Source organism: Halichoeres trimaculatus, unplaced genomic scaffold (assembly GCF_033239565.1).
Source record: "Halichoeres trimaculatus isolate MK-OKI-2021-1 unplaced genomic scaffold, fHalTri1.1 fHalTri1_scaffold_4, whole genome shotgun sequence".
Taxonomy (NCBI): domain Eukaryota; kingdom Metazoa; phylum Chordata; class Actinopteri; order Labriformes; family Labridae; genus Halichoeres; species Halichoeres trimaculatus.
This window is the reverse complement of record NW_027437182.1, coordinates 16,166,933-16,191,862: the sequence shown is the minus strand read 5'-3', so window position 1 is coordinate 16,191,862 and position 24,930 is coordinate 16,166,933. Positions and strand designations below refer to the sequence as shown.

The following is a 24,930-nucleotide window of genomic DNA, read 5'->3' as shown; positions in this document are numbered from 1 at the left end:
CCAACTTGAGCAACTATTTCTCAAATCTAGGTTCTCCCTTTCCATTCTACAACACAATCCAGTGTACTCTCTGGCTGCCTGCTGTGGAAAGTGTCTTTTTTGAAAGTCTCTTCTCCAGAGGTCAAAAATGCCACCTTTACCAGAAAAAAAGTCAAAACAGAGACAAAAATATGCATTTTAAAATGTATCCATATCATTGTAGACATGGCCTTCGTGTGCACTTTGGGAGCGTGGGGGTGGTTTTGTGCAGTAAGATAGTGGGCAGACTGTCTGCTCTTTGGCACATTGGGGACTGCTGCTCTTGCTTGCACTCATACTTAAACATGACCTTTTATGAATTTGAATTACTTCCTCTGTTGTGCTTCTTTATCCACACGATGCAGTCTGTTGGCTTCCACTAGTTCTTATCTTGCCTCCTTATCTCTCCTCTATCTGTTTTAGGCCCATTCCCTTTCTTTTATATCAAATGTATTTAAAATCTTCAAAGCACTTTCTGTATCCAAATCATACTCTATCAAGACAGCAATGCCACTGTCTAAGATGTGTTTGAAGTTATACAATACAGGTTTGTTTTTTTTCCCACGGGAGGTTGCAGTGATCTGTTTTCTCCCTTAAAGCAACAAGTTCTTAAAGATTAGATCCTCAGTTGTCATAACACTAACACAGCGAAGACAGTAAAGCCTCCCCTTGAGCATTTTGTTTAATCTTGTCCTTGAATTTATGAAAGTGACTGCCAACACGTTTTTTTATTTTCCTGACTTGTCCTCATCTTATGATGGCTTTTTTTGCTCTGTGCCTGTTGGTGTAGAAAAGTAAAGATCATTGTAAGACATCTTTGTCACAAGACTAACTACAGATGACTTTGGCCTACAGATCAAATCCGTTCTGTTCTTTTAATTTACCTTTAGTCTTTGGGATGTTAGCACCAGGGATGTTTTGTCTTTGCCCTAATTTTTTGAAGTCTCCTATTTTGGGTTCAAAATCTGGAGTTATCTTCCTTTTTCTTTTTTCATTTTCTCCACTTGTGCTCCAATTTTCTTGAACATCTCTCTTCACCTACCCCTGTCCTTCTCTCCTCTGAAGACAGATCATAACCCCTAAATTCCACCGCACGCGCCACTCAGCGCAGCGCCGTGGTCTTGCTCTGATTGTCAAACCCCACTGGAAGCAGCGCCGCGCCACGCCGCACAGCGCCACACCCGCCGCTCAATCCGGAGGGGGATGGTTGATCCTCGGAGAGTCACAGGCTCTCGTGCGAATAGCAATATCACATGATCATCATCCACTCCCATAACTTTTGATATGTTAGTCCACACCTTGTCCTTTCTGCCTGTATCCTTATAAAAAGGATGTTTGGGATCATACAGAATGTTGAACTTATCCATTTCCAAGATCAGCTTCTATTCATCCATGGCGTCTGGGACCCTCTGACTGAATATTTACCTGATGCACATGGCTCCAGATTTGACGTATTTGTAACATGTGGGAAATTTACGTTCGAGAGTTCATTGTGTTTTATTTTGAATCTTCCAGGTACTTTACACAGTGACTTCCTGTCTAGTGCTTTCCTATTGACAGTGAATTTACAAAGTTTGGAAGCCGCCGCGCAGAAAATAGACCTGAAGCGTATTTCTCACACCTGGGTGCGCGCGGGCACTTCAGCAGCACGTGCAGTGGAATTTGCCTGATAGATTGCAATGGAAGCTGAGTGCTCAGCTGTACGTTCAAGCGCGCAGGGCGGCACTGCGCTTGCGGTGAAATTTTAAGGGTTAGAAGCGTGACTGGTGTGAGGCATGTGTCATCTCTTTCCATTGTCGATTCCTCTGCATTTGCCCGCTCATTAAAACTTCTGCCCTTTTTGCTATACTGATACCAATACATGGGCTTTTGTATGGGTCAGTTCCATATGTTAGCAGTTTTAATTTCCTATTATCTACTCCATAACATTAGTATGAGGCTGAGAAATTGGAAACTGCACATGGCTATTGTAAAAAAAAAAAGATGAGCGTAGAACTGAGATGAATAGATCAGTCTGATGGATCATCCCTTTTCTGACTTTAGTATCAAACTCGATACCCAATACCAGGATTTAAACAGTGCATCATTAACCAAAGTCTCAACTTTCCTGTTTCCTCTCCCTCCTTTATCTCACTCTATCAAGGCCTCAACCAGCCATCTGCTTCCATTTGCAATGATGACCATGTTTTTTAACACCTTGCCATAATCCATCTCTTGCCCGTTTCTCCCACACAGTCTTTCTTTCTTGCCTCTCGCTCTTACTTCACTCCCTTGTCACGCTAAGGACCAAGAATGCCTCTGATATACTTTTCACAGACATAGTGGGTACCTGACAAGCCAGCAGCTGATTGCTAAGCTCTTCAAAACACAGCTGATAATCTCGCTTCAGTTTGGCCATTTGTTGAAATGCTTCAATGAAGCACTAAATTGCCTTTAAAATAGTTACACGATTTGAAAAACAGTATTCAACCACAACATTTAAGTTTCCTGTCCTGGAATCCCTGCATTTAACCATCCACCAAATTGCTTCAAGGTTACTTAAAGCTTTTATAGCATGCACTGTATTTTCATTTGGACTGGCTGATAAACAATCTCCATCTTCTAAATACCCTCCCTAGACACAAGCTCAGGAAATAAATCCAGCAGACTGAGGAAACGAGGAAAAGAGCTGCGTGTTTTAGATGACAGTCAATCTAGTGGTGATAATAGAAGTGGTGATAAAAAAGTAAAAGCATGATGGAGGATGTGAAGCCATCTTTCAGTCTCCCTGAGGGAGCGGCGGAGAGAGAGGGAGTGTGGGAAAATAGGAAAGTGGGAAAAACAGCACAGTGTGGCCACCAGAGACCCATTCTCACTGATCCGCCTGTCAGACACACACACAAAGATGTGACATCAGATGCTGGTTGGGATAAAGTAATAGGAAAACCATATGATCCCTCTCTGTAGTAAAAAAGAAAATACAAACTTACGGTTTGATTTTTTTTTTTTCATATCAGGTTCAAAAAGACACAATGAATTTATTGTAGGCTTCATCTTGATATAGTTGTGTTGTTATAAGATAAATATTCTGAACACCATAAAATTTCTTCATTTTATTCTCAAAAAGTTGATGCAAAGCTTGATGTGGTAAACTCTGTCGACTGCAAAGTAAGAAGTACATTTTTGGGAGGAAAGGAATTTTATGTTGATGAAGTGAGACATGCTGGGATCTTTTCTGAGGCAAACACCTGCTGTCCAGTGACTCCTGCCCATGGGTTTTTTGCCTGAGGCTCAAAAAATTCCAGGTGCGTTTTCTGTCTGTGCAACGTTATATGGTCGTGAAGGTGTGTGGCCTCCAGAGCAGCTGGAGACATGTTTGTACCTGAAGTTAGCAGAAGACTGCCGTGTCCTTCTCCATCATCCTGTGTGATTGGCTGGTTCGGGGTCACCTCTGTGTCAAGAGGGAACAGAGAAGGTGATTTAAGAAACATCTTTACTATTTAGTCCCAGGCAATCTGTCCTTATCTGATGATAAACTCCTGTGAATGATTGTGAATTTTGAGGGGTATGGGTTTCCAGGTAAGGTCAGCATTCAAGCCATAGCTTCCAATCTTTGAGGGGGCTGTGAGGAGTTTGAAAGTGATCTTGAAAAAGTGTCCCTTCTAGATATTTGCTCATTCATAATCCACAGTTTAAAATGAGATATATATAGGTAATTGCAAAATGCTACTTAGTAGTTTGTTCGTAGCTTTCCAATTGGGTCAAGCAAGACTGGATTGATTTATGGCACATTCACGTCTCTATGATAACACCATGCAGGCTGACGAAGTCAAGTAGTGAGAAGAGAGATCTGTGTTTTCCTCTGCTGAAAACATTTCTGTGATTAATGTTGTAGTGATGGTGGACACAGGAGCCTAACTGTCAGACAGAAGAGCAGAGAAAAAGCTAAATGGGAGAATGATACAGCCCAAGCTAAAGGCTAAAAGGCTGTTATTTGTAAAGCTGTCAGCGCTACATATAGACGCCTACTAAACTACTGTATGAACTGACTGTTAGCTTATAGCTTACAGGTACGTCATAGCACTGGGCTACTAATAGCGCTACATATAGCCGGCTACTGACAAATGGCACAAACTTACAACGTTTGCTTGTTGTCATGCTTCAAACAACAGGGCTATGTAACTATACTGATAAATAATTTGCCTGTTCCAGTAAAAAAGTTGTCTTGAACAAAAAAAAAAAAAAAGTTTCAAAACAAACACGACTGGTCACATCTTTACGACAATACGTGTGAGACTCTGGGCCAGAAGGTGGCGGGGCAGGCCAATTATAACAGATCTTCCTTATACCACCTTTAAGCTACACTGTTAAATTTCAGGTTTTCAACTAGTGAATAGGGATGTACCGATCAGCATTTTTTGTCCCCAATCCCAAGTATTTAATATTAAGTTTCCGCCGATACCGATTCACGATCAAGTTTTGGATTTGGACTTAATTTGGTTAACTTACTAACTAAGTCTAGCTAGTTTTGAAGTAAAAACCCTCTGGATCCCAAACCCGTCGGCGGGATCATTATACCACTTGTTTTTAAATGAGTGGCAGTTATAAGCCATTTGTCCAATCCAAAAACTGAAAACACTGGGGTTATCATCAGATTCTTACATTTCCGTGGGTACCTGAATGCATCACATGCAAAGCTGGAAAAATGCCTCAACATGACGCAGAAGACGGGAGAATTTCATCAACAACGCTTTGAATTTCATGTCTTCTCAGAACATTTGCAGAAAACTGCTTTACTGACGTCTTGAAGTCCGGCAGCAATTTTGGCTTTGTGGGGGCTGACGTGAATGATCAGTTGAGAGGACTGGCTAGAATTCCCAATCACCAATACTTAAAAAAATGCAAAAATCGGCCCGGTCCGATACTAGGGATTGGGATCGGGACATCCCTACTAGTGAAATAATCATGCCTTCAGACTGTGCACACTTAAAGTCCTTGCACAAATTTTATATCGCACACAAATCTGTTCAAAAAGGTACTTTGGCCTAAACAATCTGTGTTCTTTGCCTTGAATAGGTTAATTTGGGGGGGAAATTATTCTGCTGGTATTGGTCAGTATCTTGAAAAGTAGTCCTTATGATTAACCTCAGAAAGAGTAGAGAACAAGTTTCGATCATGACCCTGACATAAAAAAAACATCATCTGATATTTCTCATAGCGCCTAACTAAATTGCTTTCGAGAAGAGCCAGGATGTCAATAATGTGGCCCACTTGCTTTTGCTTTCCATCTGGACTGCTTTTCCAACACATCCCAAAGCCTGCTACTATTTGATTGGTTAATACACTTGTAGAGAAATTGTACAACAAATGAAAACAAATTAAAAAACCCAGACTCCCAGCTGTAGATCCCACATTTTTATGTGAAATCTGTAAATAGAGATTGCGTCCAGGTATCCTCAAAGCTGTGTATATGTCTGCATTTTTTAACTTAAGTTGTGCATATTGTGACGGCTCGTCCCAGAGTTCAGCGTCAGTTACCTCAGTCCACACACCTGCGGCTGAGTCAGCAGAGGGGAGTTTCCTCTGGGGGATTATGACAGAATCTCTGTTAAACCAGACCCGTCAGCTTCCAATCCTCCGGCCCATGTGGCTTCTCAGGATTGATTACCACTTAGCCTCAACAAAGGGCTCCATTTGGGGCCAGAAAGGTGAGTCCTGGAAAACTTCAAACCTGTGACTTTCTGTGATTTAAACCATGAGTTTGAAGCAGAATGCTGCCTTATACCTCCTGATTTTAAAGAATAAATATTAAAAAGAAGGACACAAGATCTTTTTTGTGCATCAAAACTTATTACTCTTTTGCTTGTCTATAACTTCAGCTCTTCAGGTCAGCCATCTTGGAAATGATGTCACCTTATCCTTATATTTACAGCCCTTTTCTCTACAGCCCTCTGAAATGTCTAGCACTTCAAAGTCGCAAACACTTATAGTCTATAAAACTCAGAGAAAACAGCTCAACAACAGTGGTCATCTGGCTTTTTCAAAGGATTTTGGCAGTTTGTTTTCCTGTTTTTGTTTAGTCTGCCCTGCAGCTGACCCCATGCCCTGACCTGTTCAGACCTACGCATGTCTTCCCCCAGGTTGGGCTGCTCTCGCTCTCAGGCATCTGTTTTCTAGATAAGAGCCGTGAGAGCCAGTGTTGATTCATAGCTCTGTCACTGACATGGCGTTCGGGCCGCTGACATCCTCGCTCTCCCAGTGTCCATGTCTCCCATGGCTTAGTTTTTTATAGTGTGACAATCCAGATTTAGTGACAAATCAAGCTGCATACTGTAGAAAGAGGCTCCTCTGTTTGTTACATTAAGAGATCAACTTTCAGAGAGGGAAACAGCAGAGCACAGTCATTGGATATAAAAAGTTTCCTCCTGATGATGACAGGTCCGAACAGGAACCAACCCCTCATCCTCAAGCTCTCCAGTGACCGTGCTGTGAGCTGCTGCTCGGTTTTTAGTGGGAAATTTCACAAGAACCTGGTCACAATCTTGACTTCAGACTTGATCTGTTGAAATGATTAGTTTGCTACATCTTCGTAAAAAAAAACACCTTTTTTCAGCAGAGTGGCTGTCTCTCATCACATGAAGATTACTTTTTCCTTTCTCCCTGTAGACCCTTTCTCTCATCTTTTGTTCCTCTCTTCTACTTCTCCTTCTCCTCTGTGTTGGCTACTTGTCCAGCAGAGCCGGGCAGTTTCGCTGTCTAATTACAGGTCAATTAACGGCTTTGTGGCTCAGCTCTCCTTCTGCCAGCGCTCTGGCCGTCGCAAGCTTAGGCAACTCCACAGAGTAAGAGTGAATGAGATATCATTTCATGTGGAGATCAGCAGAGAGAAGGCATTGAAAGAGGGGATTGGAGAGAAAGGCTCCCCCCTCTGTCCCTCCACCCTTGCTGACCAACACAACACCCAGCATCTTAAAGCAGGGGCCTCTGGGATAGAGGCCAGGGGATTATGGGAATATTCATGACTAGATAAAGGGGTGAGCGGTTGAATGACTGTGTTTTGGGGCTCATCTCTTAGGTAAACAGGCGCCTAAATGGAGTTTTAGATCACTACTCCCACTGCTGCTCAGTGAGCACCAGGCAATAGTGACTCTGTCCACTGTTTTTTTGTTGCATTTCTACGAGACGGTGAAAAGAAAGCCTTGTTGTGGCCTTTTCTCCCTCTTGCTGCTGTCTTTCGGTGGCAAACAGATGGTGCTGGGGGAAATAAATATCTGTTTCTCACAGTTTTCATCCACAGAATATTGGCTTTTCTGAAAGACGCCATTCACATACATCAGTGGCCTCCTGGGCTCCTTAAAGCTGCTGAGGGCTCATTTTAAAGTCATTAAGAGCCCTGCTGTCAGGGAATACTTGGTGGGCTTTGCTGTTGCCATCAATGTCACCCTTGCTCCAAAATGAGAGGGACATAACACACATGCTGGTGGGCGTTGGTAAGGATGGAATGTGGTTAGTTATTTTGTTTTGTTTGATTTTTATTATTTTACTTTTTGGTGACAGCTGACGATAAAAAAAATCATCTTTGACGTTAGGAATGGGTACGGAATTAGTTTATTTTGTTTAGGGACGGGTATTGATAAGATTTTATCAATACCAGTGCTATTATTGATTCTGCTTATCAAGCCAACTCTTTATCAGTTTTTCTTGTGAATTTTCTCTGTAAAAAAAAGTAGCTTTACAGGGTTTCTAGGTCAACAACAGTAAATTGAGTTTATAATTGAATAAGTGAATAAATATGTAGTTGGTTAGTGGATCTGGATACCTCTGGACATAAATATACAGAAATAAGTAAAAATAGTTTCTCATGCGATGTCAATGTAGTGTTTTGTAATTATTATTGACTGAAGTAGGTTATCTAGTGTCTCAAAGTGGTTAAAGCATTATTTTAAGTTGTTTGGAACCTTGCCGTAGTTATGAAGCCAGCCATGAGCCTGTACCTAACTTTTCTCTTATTTTCCTGTAAGTATTTTGACATTTGGGGTTTTCAGTATTTCTTACAAAGAGTAACTGTGATATGTCACAGTTGCTGAAAGTTAAAGTTCTATTCTGAAGCCCTAGTTATACCAATGTATGCTAACCCTTAGCATATCAGTGCAGTTTTCCATATATGCTAGCATCAAGCTAGCGCCATTTTATTTATTGGAGATTTATAACATGTTGACTGTAGTGAATAGAAATCTCCTGTGAGAGAGTAATGTACATTTTTTGTGAGGTTAGTTCTTCAGTAAAACTTCAAAATAAAAATCCTGAATCAGAGTTTTATTGGTTAAGTACTATCTTCTGCTAAGCTAAGATAGCCACGGCAGACGAGTGGACGTAAGGTCCTGCAGCTCTGCATATTGTAAAGAATTGATAAGGGAATCGTTAAACACAAAGGCTTATGATATCGATGGATTGAACCATGTCTTATGGATTCTCAACAGGAATTGATTTTCGATTTCCATCCCTACTTTTAATGGTACAGACCAAATACCGTCTTTAGTACCGAGCGCCAATTCACCTAAAATCAAACGGTACCACATTTGGAAATCTAAACTCATCGTTGTGACTGTGAGGAAGTGGAAAAGCAGGTGATTTTCCATGCTGGACATGAACACAGCATTGCAAGTTAATATATTTAGAAATAAACGTGTTAAATGAAGAAACTTTGAGACTTTATTATTCAATAAATTATGTATAGCCACATAAACACACACAAAAGTACAGAAAATAGGTACCAGTGAGCACCAGTACTGATTTCAAATGCGAAAGGCGCCATCCCTATTTGACATAAATTAGTTCTTTTTCTTTTTTTTTTTTAATATCGTTTTCTTTTTATTCTTTCTTTTCTCTTTTTTTCTATTTTTCTTTTTTTTTTATTTAATAAAAATGAAAAAATAAAATGAATAAAAAAATAAAATGAGTTATTTTTCATGGTTAAGCATGATCATATCAGCTAGGCTGAGGAGTAACAACAAAAAAAGAAAAGAGGAGGATCTCTCATACGATGATCGCGACTCATCCCAGTGTCTTGGTCTTGACGTTATCCAAACAGGGGAGCTACAAGTTGCAGCCAGCCTCAAATGGACACTTCAGGAACACTTTCATGTTGGCTTCTCTTTTGTACACCGGAGGCTCCTGCTTGCTTCCAGTCATCTCAGCAACAGGTGTTGACAGAGAGGAAAATGATTTTCAGCCTCTCACCATCAACCTATTGAATCAAACCTAATCACAATACCTCTAATCTGCTCTCTCTGTGCCTCTGCCCCCTGTGATTACTCAGAGCTTGTTGTCTCTGCCTAACAGTTGGCATGATCTTGAAAAGTTTGACCCGTGTGGAGCGTCCTGAATCTGAAACTCGGAGGCTCCATAAAGAAACGCATCATCGGCCACATCTGAACCCTGTTAGGAGCTTTGAAGCTTGAGCCAGGGGATTTCCCATGTTTTGATGATCTGACAGTCTGTACCCTCCTTTCTTCACACCAACCAAATCTCCACCCTTCTATCTCTTCCCTTTTTTTTTTTTTTTTTTTCATTTCTCCAGGTTGGACAGATGTTGGTAATCCTCCTCTGATTGGTCTGGATTGAGTTATGTTGTCCTGTGGTCAGGGCGCACAGCCCACACGACTCCACTCTGTCAGTTGCCTTTGAGCCGTGCCCTGCGGTGGGCTGCATGCTGGAATGGTGCACCGCAGGGTTATGTTTCATTCAACCCCACACCTGCTGCACCGACTTGTCAGCATGCCCCTCGACAGGCCCCCTTAATACCTCCATTAGGTGTTGTAATCTCCACCTAACGCCCTGCCATTTCGCCTGAGTGTGTTAACAGAGTATCAAAGGCCGGGGATTTTTTTTTCTGCCACCTGCCAGCGGTGAGAGTGTAGGAAGGTGAAAGGAGGTGGAGGTGGCATGACTGTACAGCTCTTGCTGGTTTTCAATACATTAGAGCAGGTTGGAGCTGTGCGTTTTTTCAGGGCAGAGCTTTTCTGGCTGTCACTTTTTATAACTTCTACCTACCTGTTTGTCTCAGCGTGTGTGTTTCCCACTCTTCTTAGCTCTGCTTGTGTTTCAGGACGTGTGTGTGGGGGTGTGCCTGCATCTCTTCCAGCCGTGTGCTTTTCATCCATCAGGAAAAGGATACCTCAGCAGCCGTGCTCCCATCAAAAGGGGGCTGCACACACAAGCCCCCGAGTACCATATTTAGTTTCACTCCAAAGCACGCACAAAGTTATCACCTTTGTGGCGACCTGAAATGGACACTTAGGACACTGTTGCTCTGAGGTTCAGACCTCAGTGATTTATCTCCCTGAAAACAGACCAGCCTCTCTCTAACTGGGTTTTCACTTGGCCTCTTCTGAGGAAAACAATCAACAAAAGGTCGCCTATGGATCTCGTGTGGCTGATTGATCAAGATAGCGCAGTGCTAGTTTGTTCTTCAGAGCCGCTGTTTGAGTTTGTGCTTGGGGGAGATCCAGACAGATTAGCGAGGGGTGACAGGGAAGCCGGAGCAGCCAGGGCCTGGAGGTGCAGCTGGCAATGCAGAGCCACTGCTTCCTTTTTCTCTGTGTTGGCCCACAGACTTCCTTCAGCCACTGTTTAATCAGCGATTAAGACTGCTTTAGATAGCTCGCTCATCTCGTGTGACAGTACATGTTGGCTGGAAGGATTGCTGGTCTTGTGCTCCTCTCTGGACAATGGGAGTGTAACCATGAAAAGAAGTGACTGACTGTGTTTCCAGTAGATTCCCCTCTTTCATGTGAATTGTTGTTTTCATGGTATCTCCTCCTGTCCATTAGTAACGTGCCTGTGAGCTACAAGCTATGAAAGGGGAGGGTGAGCTTTGATGTGGTCTGAGCTAACCAGGAAAGGGTACACAAGCCATCCTCGTGATGTGTGAAAGAGGTCTAGCTTGAGGTTGGGCAGTCACTGAGAGAGGGGACCATCTGGTGTCTGGGTGAAAATGTGGGGGAATTTCCACCTGTACAAATTTATGATACCGACAGGAATATTCATCAATCACACTTCTTATTTCCAAGGTTTATTCCCTGCTACCTCTCTCCATGTTTCTTCATTTGGTGTTTTTCTGTGATGAAGCAAAGACAAATACTCATACACGGTTGTGTATCAGACAGTTTTTCCTGATGGAGTGAGTTTAAAATACAGGAGAGATACACACTGGGACTGGAGTCTGTTGGCTGCTCCATTTGAAAAGGGAACCCAACGCAGTTTCTGAAGTAGCTTAGGAGCATTTCTTCAGTCTGCACTCCTGTCAGAGCATTTGAGCAGAATGGAGCAGCAAGAATTTCCACCCCTCGCTCCCAAAGGTGTCCACCTCGCCGCGCTGCCTACTACCGCCCAGACCTCATCCCACTTAGGGATGCACGGATCCAATCTGGGAATGGGGTATCGGCGCTGATCCAGCCCCTTAAAGCTGGATTGGGTATCGGTGGGATAGGATCAGTCCAAACTTGACACTTAGGTTAAACTATGATTTAGTCTCCAAGGTGTAAAGTTTTACAATCAAACAGTCATTTCTGTAAATTCTGAAGCATTTTTTAACCAAACTGATGTTAAACAATTTTAGTTTAAATAAATATTGATAACATTAATTCCATATGTACTCATTTTTGTCTTTTACTCAAAACATTACCAGTCTTATCTCAGAGTAGAGCATGCAGGTTATTATTTAACACTGTTATTGGATCAGGATCAGTATCGGTCGATACCCCAAAGCCCAGGTATTGGTATCGAGACCAGAAAAGCTGGATCGGTGCATCCCTAATCCCAATCCGCACATGCTCACTTCAGAAAATATTTTCAAATTCTTATTCCAGGCCAGGATTTGGGAATGCTTTAGACTTGTGTAAGTGATAACAGAGCTAAATTGGAGCAGGGCAGCACCCCACTCCACCTTTCCATCCTTGAAAATAAAAAACTTGCTCTTTTATTTTTTTAATTTGATAGCGCTTTGCTCCGCTCACATGCTCTGAATCCTGTGCACTAGGGCTGGGGGATACATCAAATATACTCGATGTATCACTGGTTTTTGCTTCGATGATTTGCTCGTTTCACTCTCTGTTGCTCAGCCGGTGCGCCTCTCATAGCGAGCAACACGCTCCCCCGCCCACACAGAAAAATTCTCCTGCGCATGCGTGTCTTAAAATTAGGAGAGGAGAGAAGAAAGTCGCTTGTACATCTCATCAGTCACGGGTTGTGGGTTCCCAACTCTCCTCAACGAGAAACAAACGAGACATGCTTTTGAGTTTCACTTTCGCTTTTCTGCGCACTCTGCCCCCCTTCCTCTCTGAGTGCTGTCCAGTCACGGCAATCAGCTGTGCACTGTTCAAAACATGAAACATGCATTCAAATGTTAAAAATCCAACTAAAAGTTCTGCTTGAATCATTATACTGATGCCATTTAATGCATCAAAGGGTTGGATTAAACATTAATATAGTGATTTAGAGGAGAAATCAGAATATCGATGTTGATAAATATCATGTATCGAGATATAGCCTACAAATATCGAGATATTGGATTTTAGCCATATGGTGCAGCCCTACTGTGCACTGCCATACAAAAAAAAAAAAAGGCAATTAAAGTTATGAAGTAAGATCTTGGTTTTTGCCATCTTTGTATACAAAATAACAACTTAAATATTTATGAGCATTAAAACTGTGCAGATTTTTATGGGCTAACAAAACCTTTTAAGTATTTTATAAATTGATTTTGGTTTAACTCACCACTTCCCTTTTTTCTTCTTACCCACAGAGAAAGTTCGAGAGATCCAGGAGAAACTTGAAGCCTTCATCGAAGCTCTTCACAAGGAAAAATAAGAGAAGCAGGCAAGTGTGGCTATGAAGACAAATGACGATGACTGGAATTTGCAAAGTGTCGGATAAAAGTGTTTGAAACTTCTCTCGCTTCTCTTCTCTTACAGGAACCGTTTAAAGAAAATTCATGGATAACAGGAAAAAAATGCACTGAACAAAGACGACTAAATATGTCAAACAACCTTTGACCTTCATCACCCTGCTCCTCCGTCACTCACCTGATTTTAAAACTTGTCGCTCAGCTTCCTGTTCCCCCTTGCTGCTGATGAAAGACGGACCTTAAGAGGAGGAAAATATGAAAAAACTGATTTCACGCTTTCTCTTCGACTTTCTTGTCCAGGAGGGGACTCCTGCAGAGGAGCTGTTACCAGGAGGAAAATGAGGAGTACACAGCGACTGTCATTTTCAATAAATGGAGACTGGGAACACATTGATCTTTTTTTAGCTGATGGTATCTGTGTATATGTGATTAGAAATGCATAAACTCTGATCTCTGTACAAAGAATCACCAGTGATACTCTTTGATGGGTCTTGAGTTTAATACCTTTCATTTATTTTGCCGGGATGCCCCTAAAAAGCGCAATGAAACCACTCCACACCCAAGAATCTTCGTCCATTCTACAGTCACCATTTTTTTTTGTTGCACTTTGGATCCAAAGCACTTGAGTTTTACTTCCAAGCTCCTGCTGTGTTCTTCATTTACTCTACATTCATCCCTCAATGATAGAGCGTCAGATTTCATCCTCCTTCCCTCTCACTTCAGCACCTTCTGTTCTAACGCAGCATCTGCCGAAGAACAGGACACGATCAGCTCTGGTGTAATTGAAAACAATACTGTTTTATTTTAATTTGATCTTCGGGGCTTTTTTTGACACATTTTTTATATGTCTGCCAAATGCACATGATTTACCTTTTGTTCTCGTCTGTGTGAGTGTGTGCGTGTGATATTTGTATCTCCATCTTCTTACAACAACATTTAATCTGTTTTCTCCTCATGCTGCAAATCAGATAATTCTGAAATTTAAAAAATAGCTTTGGGTCACTTCTTTAATTGGTGATTAAAAGTGTAATTGAACCTTACTGTTGCATGTTTCTAGAAGTTGACTCGTGTATTAATAACAGTATGGCAGTTGTCTAAATGATAGTGATCGAGATGCATCACCTCAAAGTATTACATCACAAGTTAAATATTTCAAGTGAGGATTTAAGAATGTGTCATTGAACAGATTGAAGGTTGATTTGATTTGAAAATGATGACACTGTCAGTTTTTAGGTTTCGTATCTGCTCTGATTGAACTTTGACACTTCACTGGTTCAGTAGCCGATCCCTTTACTTCAGGTCGAATGGGCTCTTTTGCTTTGTTTCTCGTCTTCATTTGGTTTGATATCCTTTTTTATTTGGGTGGGCAGTTATTTCTCCTTACATTTCTGTAGCACAAGAACTTTTTTTCTACACCGCTTCTTCTGTCTGACTGGTCCTCAACACCTCCTGCTTCATGCTGCTTGAGTTAGGGTGTGTGACCCCATACAGGAAGACCCTACACCCAGACACCAAAACAAATGTAAATTATCAGAAACTGCCCTTTAAAGTTAAGAAAAAAAGAAACTTTCACATGCTGTTAGATTTTTTTTAATGTGTGAGCTTTTGTCTTCTCACTAAGCCACTGTCATGGCACAAAGTGTCCCCACAGCTCCTGATCTTCTGCTTCCTCCTCGTCCTTGTCTTTACATCGGTCTACTCTGACTCTGTCGGTACCCTTGTGATCATCTTTCTCTTCCTAGCTTGCAAAACAGTTTCTGAAGTGTGACTGGAAAGGGGGTTGGTGATTGTGCTAGCCCTCCCCAGTCATTCATTCATGTGTATATGGGTATAAATATATATAAAGCGCCGTGCATTCTGTACAGGCACAGTTAGAGGGAAGTCATGGATCTATTATGTACAGCATACATACAGAGTGAGCCACATGTGTAAGAGAACTGCTGTGTTGGTTCAGAACTATGTTTTATGTTGTAGAAATTAATGTTTGCATGGTGCACCCATCAGATGTGCTTTATTTATTAAATTTGTGTTTAAAGGAAAAAGCGAGAATAAAATTGACATCAATAAAAAGGGCCCCTTTTTCTTCACTGATCTCTGATTTGATGTATAAAGTTGGAAAAAGATTTTAAAAAATTTTGACTCAAGCTTTTAGTCAACAAACTTAAGCACTGAATTTGATCAATTGGTACCTGAAATGTGACACCTTTGGCCCAATGGTTGATGCAAACACAATGTATACAGGTGAAAGACCACATTCTGTAACATATCTACTAGTTGCTCAATTCAGTGAATGGCAAAAGTAACTGTGTTTGTATTTTGCTGCAATGCATTTTGGTTTATAATGTGCTCAAGTTGTAATTGTGAGCCATAAAAGTTACAGAAAGTAACAGAATAGTATTAGCCCATGAAAACAAATGGTGACTTTGTCAAATGAGGTGAGCCATGCTTCCTGCATTCTGTAAAAGCACAGTTAGAGGGAAGTCATGGATCGTTTACGTACAGCATACATAATACGCAGCCTCATTGTGACATTACATGCAAAAGATCAGTAGTTCACAGACTAACAGACAAACACTCCCAAAAACATTACCTCCTGGGCGGAGGTAATAAACCTGGGTAAACAGTTCATTTATTTACACATTCAATATTTGACCTGAATGAGAATACAGTTTTGTAATTTCATGACCACCATAGGAACTATTCTTCCACATAAGCAGGAAACTTTTCCCAATCCTCAGTCTCACCCTCTTTCCTGCTCTACCCACTGTGCTGTCCGCTCTGAATAAAGGCACAGAAAGCCCAAAAACATAAACTCAGGATAACAAAAAGAAATGTTACATTCATTACACTACACCTGTGTCGCTTCAACATACAGATTAAAGTCTAGTGACATGATCGAGACAAACGGTATAACCACAACACAACCACTCTGATCTACTCTAAGAGGGACACAAGTGGCAATGTCAGCTGGTAGTCCTAACAATGATGGTATCATAAATATTCTGTATTGACGTTATTCGCCGTGCGATTAGGCTGCCCATGCTTTAAAAAGTATAGCTAGAGCTGGTTGCTGTTGTGCTAGTTTGGGCCAGAGAAAGACTACAGTAATGAATGAAGCTTTCAAAAATCAGCCTCTAGGCATGATGAATGTCCATACAAAATGTTTTTAAATTACATTTAATCTTGTATTTTTTTCAAATGGAATTTGCCAAGTTAAAGACAATTAGCTTTTAAGCTTTGTTTCAGTCTCATCCTTGGAGAGCCGTGTTGAACCAGCGTTCGTTTCTATGAGACGGTGTGCTGTGCTCCTGTGGCTGGTTGCTGCTGGATGCACTGACCTGTGTGCTGAAGTGATGAGGCCTCTGCCCCAGGACTGGGCAAACCCTCTGAGTATTTAACTCTGCAGGCTGTTATCTCAACCTCGAGCAGGCTGAGAACACGCTTCAGCCCGCGGCAGCAGCCAGAGAGAGGCAGGCGTGCAGCTGAGGGCCTGCCTGATTAATAAGTCAGAGTCCAGAGGTCCTCCACTCCTGGGCATCCACTCTTCTTTCACAAGAGGCTGCTTGTTACTTCATCTCCACATCGCTCAAAGGGCAGCACTGAGGGGAGGTTTGGATGGAGGGAAGAAAGAGAGGGGGAGCCTCGTCCTTACTACCATCACCTGAGGCTTTACACATGGAGATAACTGCCTCACGTCAACTTTCTGTTTTCTGTGCGGCTATTATATCCCCCTGTTTTCTTCAAAACAAGGGAAAAGCAGAGAGAAAAGACTAATGACTTTGCAGTAGGCGTGAAAAGAAAGGGGGAAAAGTCAACCTCCAGCTGAAGGCCTTTGTGCTATCGGATAGCCACGTTCTGGGAGGAGGGAGGCCGGCCGGGACACACTATACGCCATTAGCATCTGCAAAGGCCGTCACGTTGACTAATAGCCAAAGCCACAACGGCACAGTGGTTCAGTTTGTGTTTTCCTTCAATCCCCTTTATGTGTGTGACACAAAAGCAGCCAAGCCAGACCTTTCAAATATGCCACAGCAGCGGACTAGCACAAAGCTTCATTTCTAGTCTTTCTTACCAAAAAGAAAGGGCCGATCTTGTTGCTTCTTTTTTTTAATCCCCCACCTCATCACACAGACACATGCAGGGCTGTTTTTGCAGGAGGTGTGGCAGGTCAGTATATGATGGAAACTTTGAATAAGTATGAGAAAAGGGCAATAAATTGTGGGGATGGGTGGTTTTTGGCATTAGCGGCTGTGTTAGCAATTGTTCACCCTCTTGTTGGCGATGCTGGCTTTGTTCTCGTCTTTCTGTCTCCTCTGTTATCGAGCTGTCTGTTGGAGTTGTTAGGAGGAGGCAACCAGATGTACGTACATGGTGGTCAGCTGATGGGATCCTGGTTAAACAGCGATGTTTGTGACAATACTGCTGTGTAGTACAATTGTACAATTGAGTACAAATGCAAGTACAACTGAATGAGGATAAGGCAGGTGTGCAGGGTTCATTTCCCAACTCCCCTCACTGTTTCTGCACGGGTGTCTTCCCCTCTTCCCTGATTGGTCAGCCATCAGGTATCTAAGGTTAGGTGTTCTCCATATACACACACACACACACACATTCCAAAAATATTTCATGATAGAGAGGGTGGTTATAATTTAAGGGAAAATGCAAACCTAAAGGTTAAAAATGTGCGTACTACATTAAAACATTTTTGTATCACTGTTCATGGCGTTAAACTATGGAACAGACTGAGTGCAGAACTTAAACAAATTTCAAAATGAGGTCTGTTCAAAAAAAGGCATAAAGATATGTTTCTTTAGAAATACGTCAATTTATAAATATCACAAGGTGTCCTATCTTGAGAGCAGGACTTTCTTTGTTGAAATTGGTAACTGTTTCTCAGACCAAATGGCCCTGACCTGTGGGGTTCCCCAGGGTTCAATCCTGGGGTCCCTATTGTTCAATTTGTACATGCTTCCATTAGGTCAGCTAATATGCAGCTATAATGTGTCCTACTACAACTATGCTGATGACACTCAGATCTATGTGTCAATGACGGCAGGTGAACATGGGCCTGTAGACTCACTCTGTCGTGCGTCCAACAGACCAGTGTGTGGATGCAGAACGATTTCTTCCAGCTGAACTCAAATAAAACTGAAACCATTGTCTGTGGCCCACAGAAACACAGAGAAAGGGTAATCGGTCAACTTCAGAGTCTCTCTCTAAATGTGAGCAACCAGGTTAGAAATCTAGTGGTGATATTGGACTCAGACCTGAACTTTAACAGCCACATCAAATCAATAACATCAGCGGCTTTATACCATCTTAAAAACATTGCCAGGGTTAAGGGAATAGTGTCTAGACCTGACTTAGAGAGACTTATCCACGCATTTGTCTCCAGCAGGTTAGATTACTGTAACGGCCTGCTCACTGGACTCTCAGACAGCTGCAGTACATCCAGAACGCTGCTGCTCTGGTCCTGACCAGAACCGGGAACTGCGGCCATATTAGTTCAGTGCTCAGGTCTCTGCATTTGCTTCCTGTGGCTCAGAGAACAGACTTCAAAACAGCTCTGCTTGTTTACAAGTCTCTTCTTGGTTTAGCACCAAAGTACATCTCGGACATGCTGGAACCATATGAACCAACTCGGTATCTGAGAACCTCAGGGAGGGGTCTCCTGCTTGGGCCCAGAGTCAGAACTAAACACGGTGAGGCTGCATTCCAGTTTTATGCTCCCAAAATCTGGAACAGTCTGCCAGAAGATGTGAGACAGGCCCCAACTCTGAGGATGTTCAAATCCCCACTGAAAACAGTTCTGTTTAGCATAGCATACAACAAGTGAAAGTATTTATCTACACTCTCCTCTTTTAAATTAATTAATCATTTTTAATGTTTATGGTATGATTTTATGCAATGATTTTATTTGGCCTATTGTATTTTTATTTTATTTTAGCTGTAAATCACTTTGAATTGCCTTGTGAATAAATGGTGCCCTACAAATGAACTTGCCTTGCCATTCATTCATTCATTTATTCATTCATTCATTCATGATGCTATCAGACACAACCTTTTTTCGCCACAGTGTCAACAGGCAGAGCTGAAATGTGTGAGACATTTGATATTGTGTCTTTTTAACCACTGAGAATTAAGATAACTGTTGTAATGGGGTTTTTAACCAATCAGAATCAAACATTTAACCCCACCCATGTAATTAAGTAGTTCATATGTCTTAAATGTTTAATATATTGTCTTTCTTTGGTCTTTTTATGAAATTTAAGTTAATATGCTCCTTTACAGTGCGAGTCAAGATTACTGTACAGAGAAAAGATAGAAATCACTGATTTGAGATTCTGAAAACATATTATTTATATTATATATTATATTATATATTTCCATCCGATTCTTATTTTACTCATGTAATACCTACTCATTTAAGGGGCTTTGATTTAGTTGGGGAAAGCTGATGTCACTTTGCAGTATTAAGAGTATACAGTAAAGCAGTACCTGGACCTCTCTTCTTTGTGAAGTGGTACTCTTCTTTTTTACGGTCATATTTTTACTGAACTTCAATTCTTAATTTTGCACTATAACAGTCGTGGGCTGCATTGTGATGCAGTGGTTAGGGCTGTTGAAGGTTTCTGGTTTGATTCCCTAGCTGAAATCAGCTGTAAGAATGTGTGTTGTTTTTTTCTTCTTGCATGCATGGTTTCCTCCTTGGGTCGAAAAACATGCTCCTCAGGTTTATCCCTCACTTTAAATTGTGATATAGGCTGGAGACATGTCCAGGAGTGTGCCTCAGCTTACACCTAATGGCAGATGGATAGATGATTGGTGATGGATGGATATCCCTGTGAGTATGTTATGAGTAAATAATCCAATAAACATATCTTCAGGAGGTTTAAGTATGACAATGAAAAGGTGTTAATTACGGTTGTTGGTCTGTGGATGTCATGTAGCTCACTGTCTCTGAAATATCTTCCTTTCTGCTTTTTATTTCAGTTTTGATTTTCATGCATGACAGTGACTGAAGCTCATTAATGATGAAAGTTGCTTTTCCAGTTTGTGACACTTCAGTGTAGGGAGCCCGTGATCCCTGTTTTGTAAATTGACCATAACACCAGAGGACAGTACAAGTCCACTCTGTGACCCTCAGAAGTCAAGAGACCCCACAAACACATGAACGACACTAATTTGATCCACAAGTGACACTTATCAGCTCTTCAGTCAACAAGTGCAGACATACAGTGGATGTAAATCTAACACTTTGCGCCCCGGGAGATAAACTGCCGCTGTTGAGTCACCGCTGGTGAATCTTATCAGAGGTCTTGTTGAAGCAACATGCTTCCTTCTCCGTTTCAGCCAACAAAACCTTGTACTGTCCCCGGGGCCCGCTGCTTTCTGCCCTGCAGAGAATAGCGTCACAATTGGCTTTTGTGTTCATTATGTTGGAGGCATCTTCCCATTGCGCTGTGGGGTCCATTCCAATGCTGAATTAGGCCCAGGGGGATTTTAGCCAAGTCACAAAGGTCGGTGACCTTTCTTGTCACACCCCTAACACGCACATACAGACAGCTCTGTTCTTGTTCTGTGTGAGCTATAAATCAGGGCAGTCGTCAGTGCTTCAATTTTAGGGATTGGAGGAAGCTGACCGTGTGAATCCTGTGGTGGTCTTGTGTCCATATCCTGTGTGTGTGTGTGGGCATAGGACTACTGCATGTTCTCACCATACGAGTGACATCCACCCTGAAAGCATCCATAAAATGACCTCATCTTCTCGCAGTGATGTCATAAATGAGTCAGCCCATTGTGGAGGGAAGCAGCATCCATTAATAAACCTCTGATGGTGGATCTATATTTTCCCTCTTATCCCCTAAGGATCAGGACGTCTGCTTGCACACAGGGTGACCCTCCCCAAAAAAAATAAGTGTGAAACTGTCTGTACAAGGACGGGTGTATGTTTTTCTTTCTTGCACTTTTGGTTTTTTTTTTTAGCGGTGTCTTGTTTGATTACAATATGGCAAACTGTCATGGAATCTGTTTGAAATCACTGTCAGTTCATTTTAATATCCTGTTAAGTTGATTTGTGTGACTCAATTGTAGTCTGCAGTGTGTCAGATATAAAGATAGTTACACTTCACCCGCCTCCCTCTGCAAAAGCTAACTGGAGACTGAGTGATTGAATGCAGAAACAGTGTGAGTGTGTGTGTAACCAGAGGGGTGGGAACTCCTTCCCTGCAGAATGGAGTTATGCAAAGTTGCCATGGAAAAAGTGATCGTCGCACAAACTGTTTCTTAATCGAGTGGAGGTCTTAGAGCGAGGGAGGGACTCAGAGCTTTTAGCACAAGAAGCGGCTCTGGGTTTGCATGGACTTAGAGGGATTATGTGAGCATTCATGGCAGCCACTGAGGCCAGCAGGTGAGGTCTGGGCTCAGCTGCCTTAGCCTTTAGGTAAACACAGAGAAGGGTTGCCAGATCCCGGCTGTGTTGCCAGGCTGAAATTGTATCTGTCCACACCACTTACGTCAGTCAGACTGATCTGCTTCCTCCTGCGGGTTGGCGCTGACAGGGGGCCGCACTTGTTGCTGGATAGGGGACGCTGAGGGCCCGCTTTCATCGTCGAAGTGCCACAGTGAGGCCGGACCAAAAACGGTCTGGTGACATTACTTGACTGGCCGTCAATAGTATCTTAGCAGGCGCTAAACCCAAACGCAAACAGCCAGCAAGCCTGAGTGTGAATGTTTGAGACGTGGCTCTGTAGCATCAGATCTGAAATGACAACAGGCCTGGTAAAGTGATCAAGTCTGTGAGCTTTTGTCTCTTTTCAGGAAATCCTGATCTCATTTTCACTTTTAATTTGATTTGCATTTCTTACTTGGCTGTTTTACATGTGTTCTGTGAGTTAAACAGTGAAACAGGCTTATCCCAATGAATAGTTCAGTGTTTTCTATTTCAACCTGCCTGACATCACAGCAGATTAAGACAGGGGGAATTGCCATGTTACATGTTTTGAGTTTTTAGGAATTCTTGCGCATTTGTTTCACACACACAAACGTGTTTTTTCACATGACCTTTACATGAATAAGCTGAAAATAGGATTGGTGGAGTTCTGCTCTGGGAAGGTTCAGTTAGTGGAACTAATGAAGCTTCCTGATTCCTGAACATTACTTCCTGGTTCATGTCTTTAAAGTATCCTACAGATTAGATGAAAATTTGAATTGAAATTGAATCTGAAGACTGGAAGTCACCAGAGTGCAGCTTTCCAGGGATAAAATTGTGAGTTACTAAGTCTTATAAAGAAACCATTGTAGATTCTTGCATATCGTGTCACCAAACCAAACCTTTAAAGTGATATCCATCTCTGGTCTGTACTATCATGTCACCGTTGAGCTCCTCCTCCTCTGCAGCCTCTGTTTGCTCACCTGCTGGTCAGCCTTGTTGGGCCTGAAAGCCGACCGCTTCGCCCCACTGACCTCCTGACCTCCTGCAGCCTCCACACGTCTCCTCTCTGGACCAGCAAATATTGAACCAGTCAGTCAGGGTCGCTCTGCTGCCCACTGACTGTTTGACTGTTGCCAGAGAACAGCTTTCACACAACTGGACAACGGCAACAGCAGGCCAGGGCATGCCCTGTGTGTGTGTGTGTGTGTGTGTGTGTGTGTGTGTGTGTGTGTGTGTGTGTGTGTGTGTGTGTGTGTGTGTGTGTGTGTGTGTGTGTGTGTGTGTGTGTGTGTGTGTTTGAATGACTTAAAGCCTAAAAGCAAAAGAGTTAAAGGCACAGTAAGGAGTTTTTTCAAGATTTTATGCTTTTGTTGAGAGGAACCAGGGAGAGCAAGCCAAGTATGACAAGAGCAACAGGGCCACAGGCTGTAGCCTCTGTACTTGTGCAACTTACCACGAGGCCAAATCAGCCCCACCATAATCGATATTAATCATACAGTTGGGACACTGAGGCTCATACCATGTTACTGGTGTTTTTTAGATTATAGCAACAGTGTGCCTAAAAAACTGAGGTTTTCTCTTGAGTGCTATGTAAACAGCTGGAAAAACATAAAATTACAGCAAATGGGTTCATGACAGCTCATAAAAAGTTCTAAAAATATATAAAAATTGCTCTTTTTATTCCTTAATTTTAGCTTCATTTTTTCCAGAATTTTTTAAATAAAAATTGTTTTTTGAAATTCCAATTTTTTGGCTTCCATCATTGATAGACATTAAAAATAAAAGCACAGACGGCGTAAGAATCGAAACCACTGTGTTAACCCTGAGCTTTTCTAAATGAAAGTCAAATTGTGCAAGAAGTGAAGACCAAAAAAAATGCCAATATAACAATGAAACTGATCATTGCATTGAACTAAATCATTTGTTTTTAGCATAAAAGAATTAAGCACTTGTATGATAGTGATAAATTTATTGTGTGAAATGATTTTAAATTCCAGCATTGATGGTTGGTTTGTGTGTGTTTGTGCACTTTGGTTTTGTGTGCTAATGAGACTGTTTTCCTATAGATTTAAAGATTGTTTCTCAGAGCTATTGTCTGGCTATGTGTTTGTCCTTCCCCACATTGTGTGTGTATGTGTGTGTGTATGTGTGTGTGTTTGTGTGTGTGTGTGATCCTGGTACTCAGGAGTGTTTGCTCTGCCAACACTCAGTGACTGTAGTCGTGCTCGTCTCTCCAGCCTGAAGTGAAACAGACACTCCGCAGCCTTTTATCAGCCGGACGCGACCCGTCCCTTTAAGAGGAGGAAGGTAAATAACGGCCGGTCTTTAATAGGTGGATAATGTTGTCACAGGGCACAAGACTGACTGTCCCTGAGCAAACAGGTCTAAAGCAGCTACACACACACACACACACACACCAACACAAACACATAGGCCAATAGCTCTCCCAAACAGGAGGTGAAAAAAACATCAAGAAACAAAGTGTACTTTTAGTCTTTGTCTCACAGGCACTGGCCTGCAGCTGTACGTGCTCAAAAGGGTTTAAGATTTAATCATATGTTGTCTCTTTTAACAAACACTGTATATTTATAATTTATTAATGATGGTTCATAAGTAGCACTGTCTTAATTTATTTTATTTGACCATTTAGATTTTTTTTGGATTGTCTATTCTCTCACATCCTACTCATGAACACATGGCACACACTAACTCACATCCATATAAACACACACACATACACTTGGAGCCAAAGTCAGACAAAAAACACACTTTTGATACCAAAAGAGAACTTCAAAACCTGTCCTATAGGCCCCGGAGTCCTCTGTCAGTGAATTCATAATGACGTTGATGTCCACTGTTGAAAGGTATGCAAGTGCATTTAAACACACATTCAATGAAGCCTCCAGAGGCCAATTAAGACAGTCTACCTACCTTGGGGCATTTGTACCTCCTAACCCCCAACCTTCCCCACGAGCCACCACCACCACCTCCATTAAAGACCCTTTGACCCCTGACACACGACCTCTGTGCTGAATGAGTACACACAGGGGCGTCAGAGCGAGACCCCAGGCCATTCCTGCACCATGACACACACAAACTCACCCAAAAACCCTGTGGCTGTGCACATCGAGTTGTAAAAAAATGGAATGGGCCGCTGGTCATACACAAGGCATCTTGGGATACGCGCACACACACACACACACACACACACACACACACACACACACATACAAGTTGAGGTTAGCTTGTGGGTCGTAGGTTAATACAGTGCAAATGGAGAGGACAGTAGCAGGATGTAGGGGGCGCTGCAGAGATAAGAAGAAGCAGATGAGTTTCTGAAAATTTTTTGTCCGTTTTATTCATTTATTTTTATTTATTTATTTATTTTTTACAAGTTTTATTGTTGGGTGTAGTCTTTGAAAGCCCACATGAATAACAGTTTTAAATAAAAAGAAAGCAAAAAAACAAGTTAAAGGGACAGAAAAGGAGACTTATTTTAAAGGAAGGTAGATTTGAGTTAAACCTGACCACAAAATGTGTTCAGTGCATCAAACAAAAGATAAACTTGTTTGTGATCATTAAAAAAAATAAA

General features: G+C 41.9%; 1 protein-coding gene across 4 annotated transcripts in view; it reads left to right on the top strand.

Moving 5' to 3' along the window:
* opa1 (OPA1 mitochondrial dynamin like GTPase) overlaps positions 1-14,989 on the top strand; it is a 41,373-nt gene extending 26,384 nt beyond the window's left edge. For all 4 annotated transcript variants that reach the window (XM_074668220.1, XM_074668221.1, XM_074668219.1 and 1 more), the window contains 2 exons: positions 12,803-12,876; positions 12,972-14,989. In XM_074668220.1, coding sequence (XP_074524321.1) covers positions 12,803-12,867 — 65 coding nt within the window. In that variant the 3' untranslated portion in view covers positions 12,868-12,876; positions 12,972-14,989. The remainder of the gene's footprint in view (positions 1-12,802; positions 12,877-12,971) is intronic.
* Positions 14,990-24,930: the final 9,941 nt, after the last annotated feature.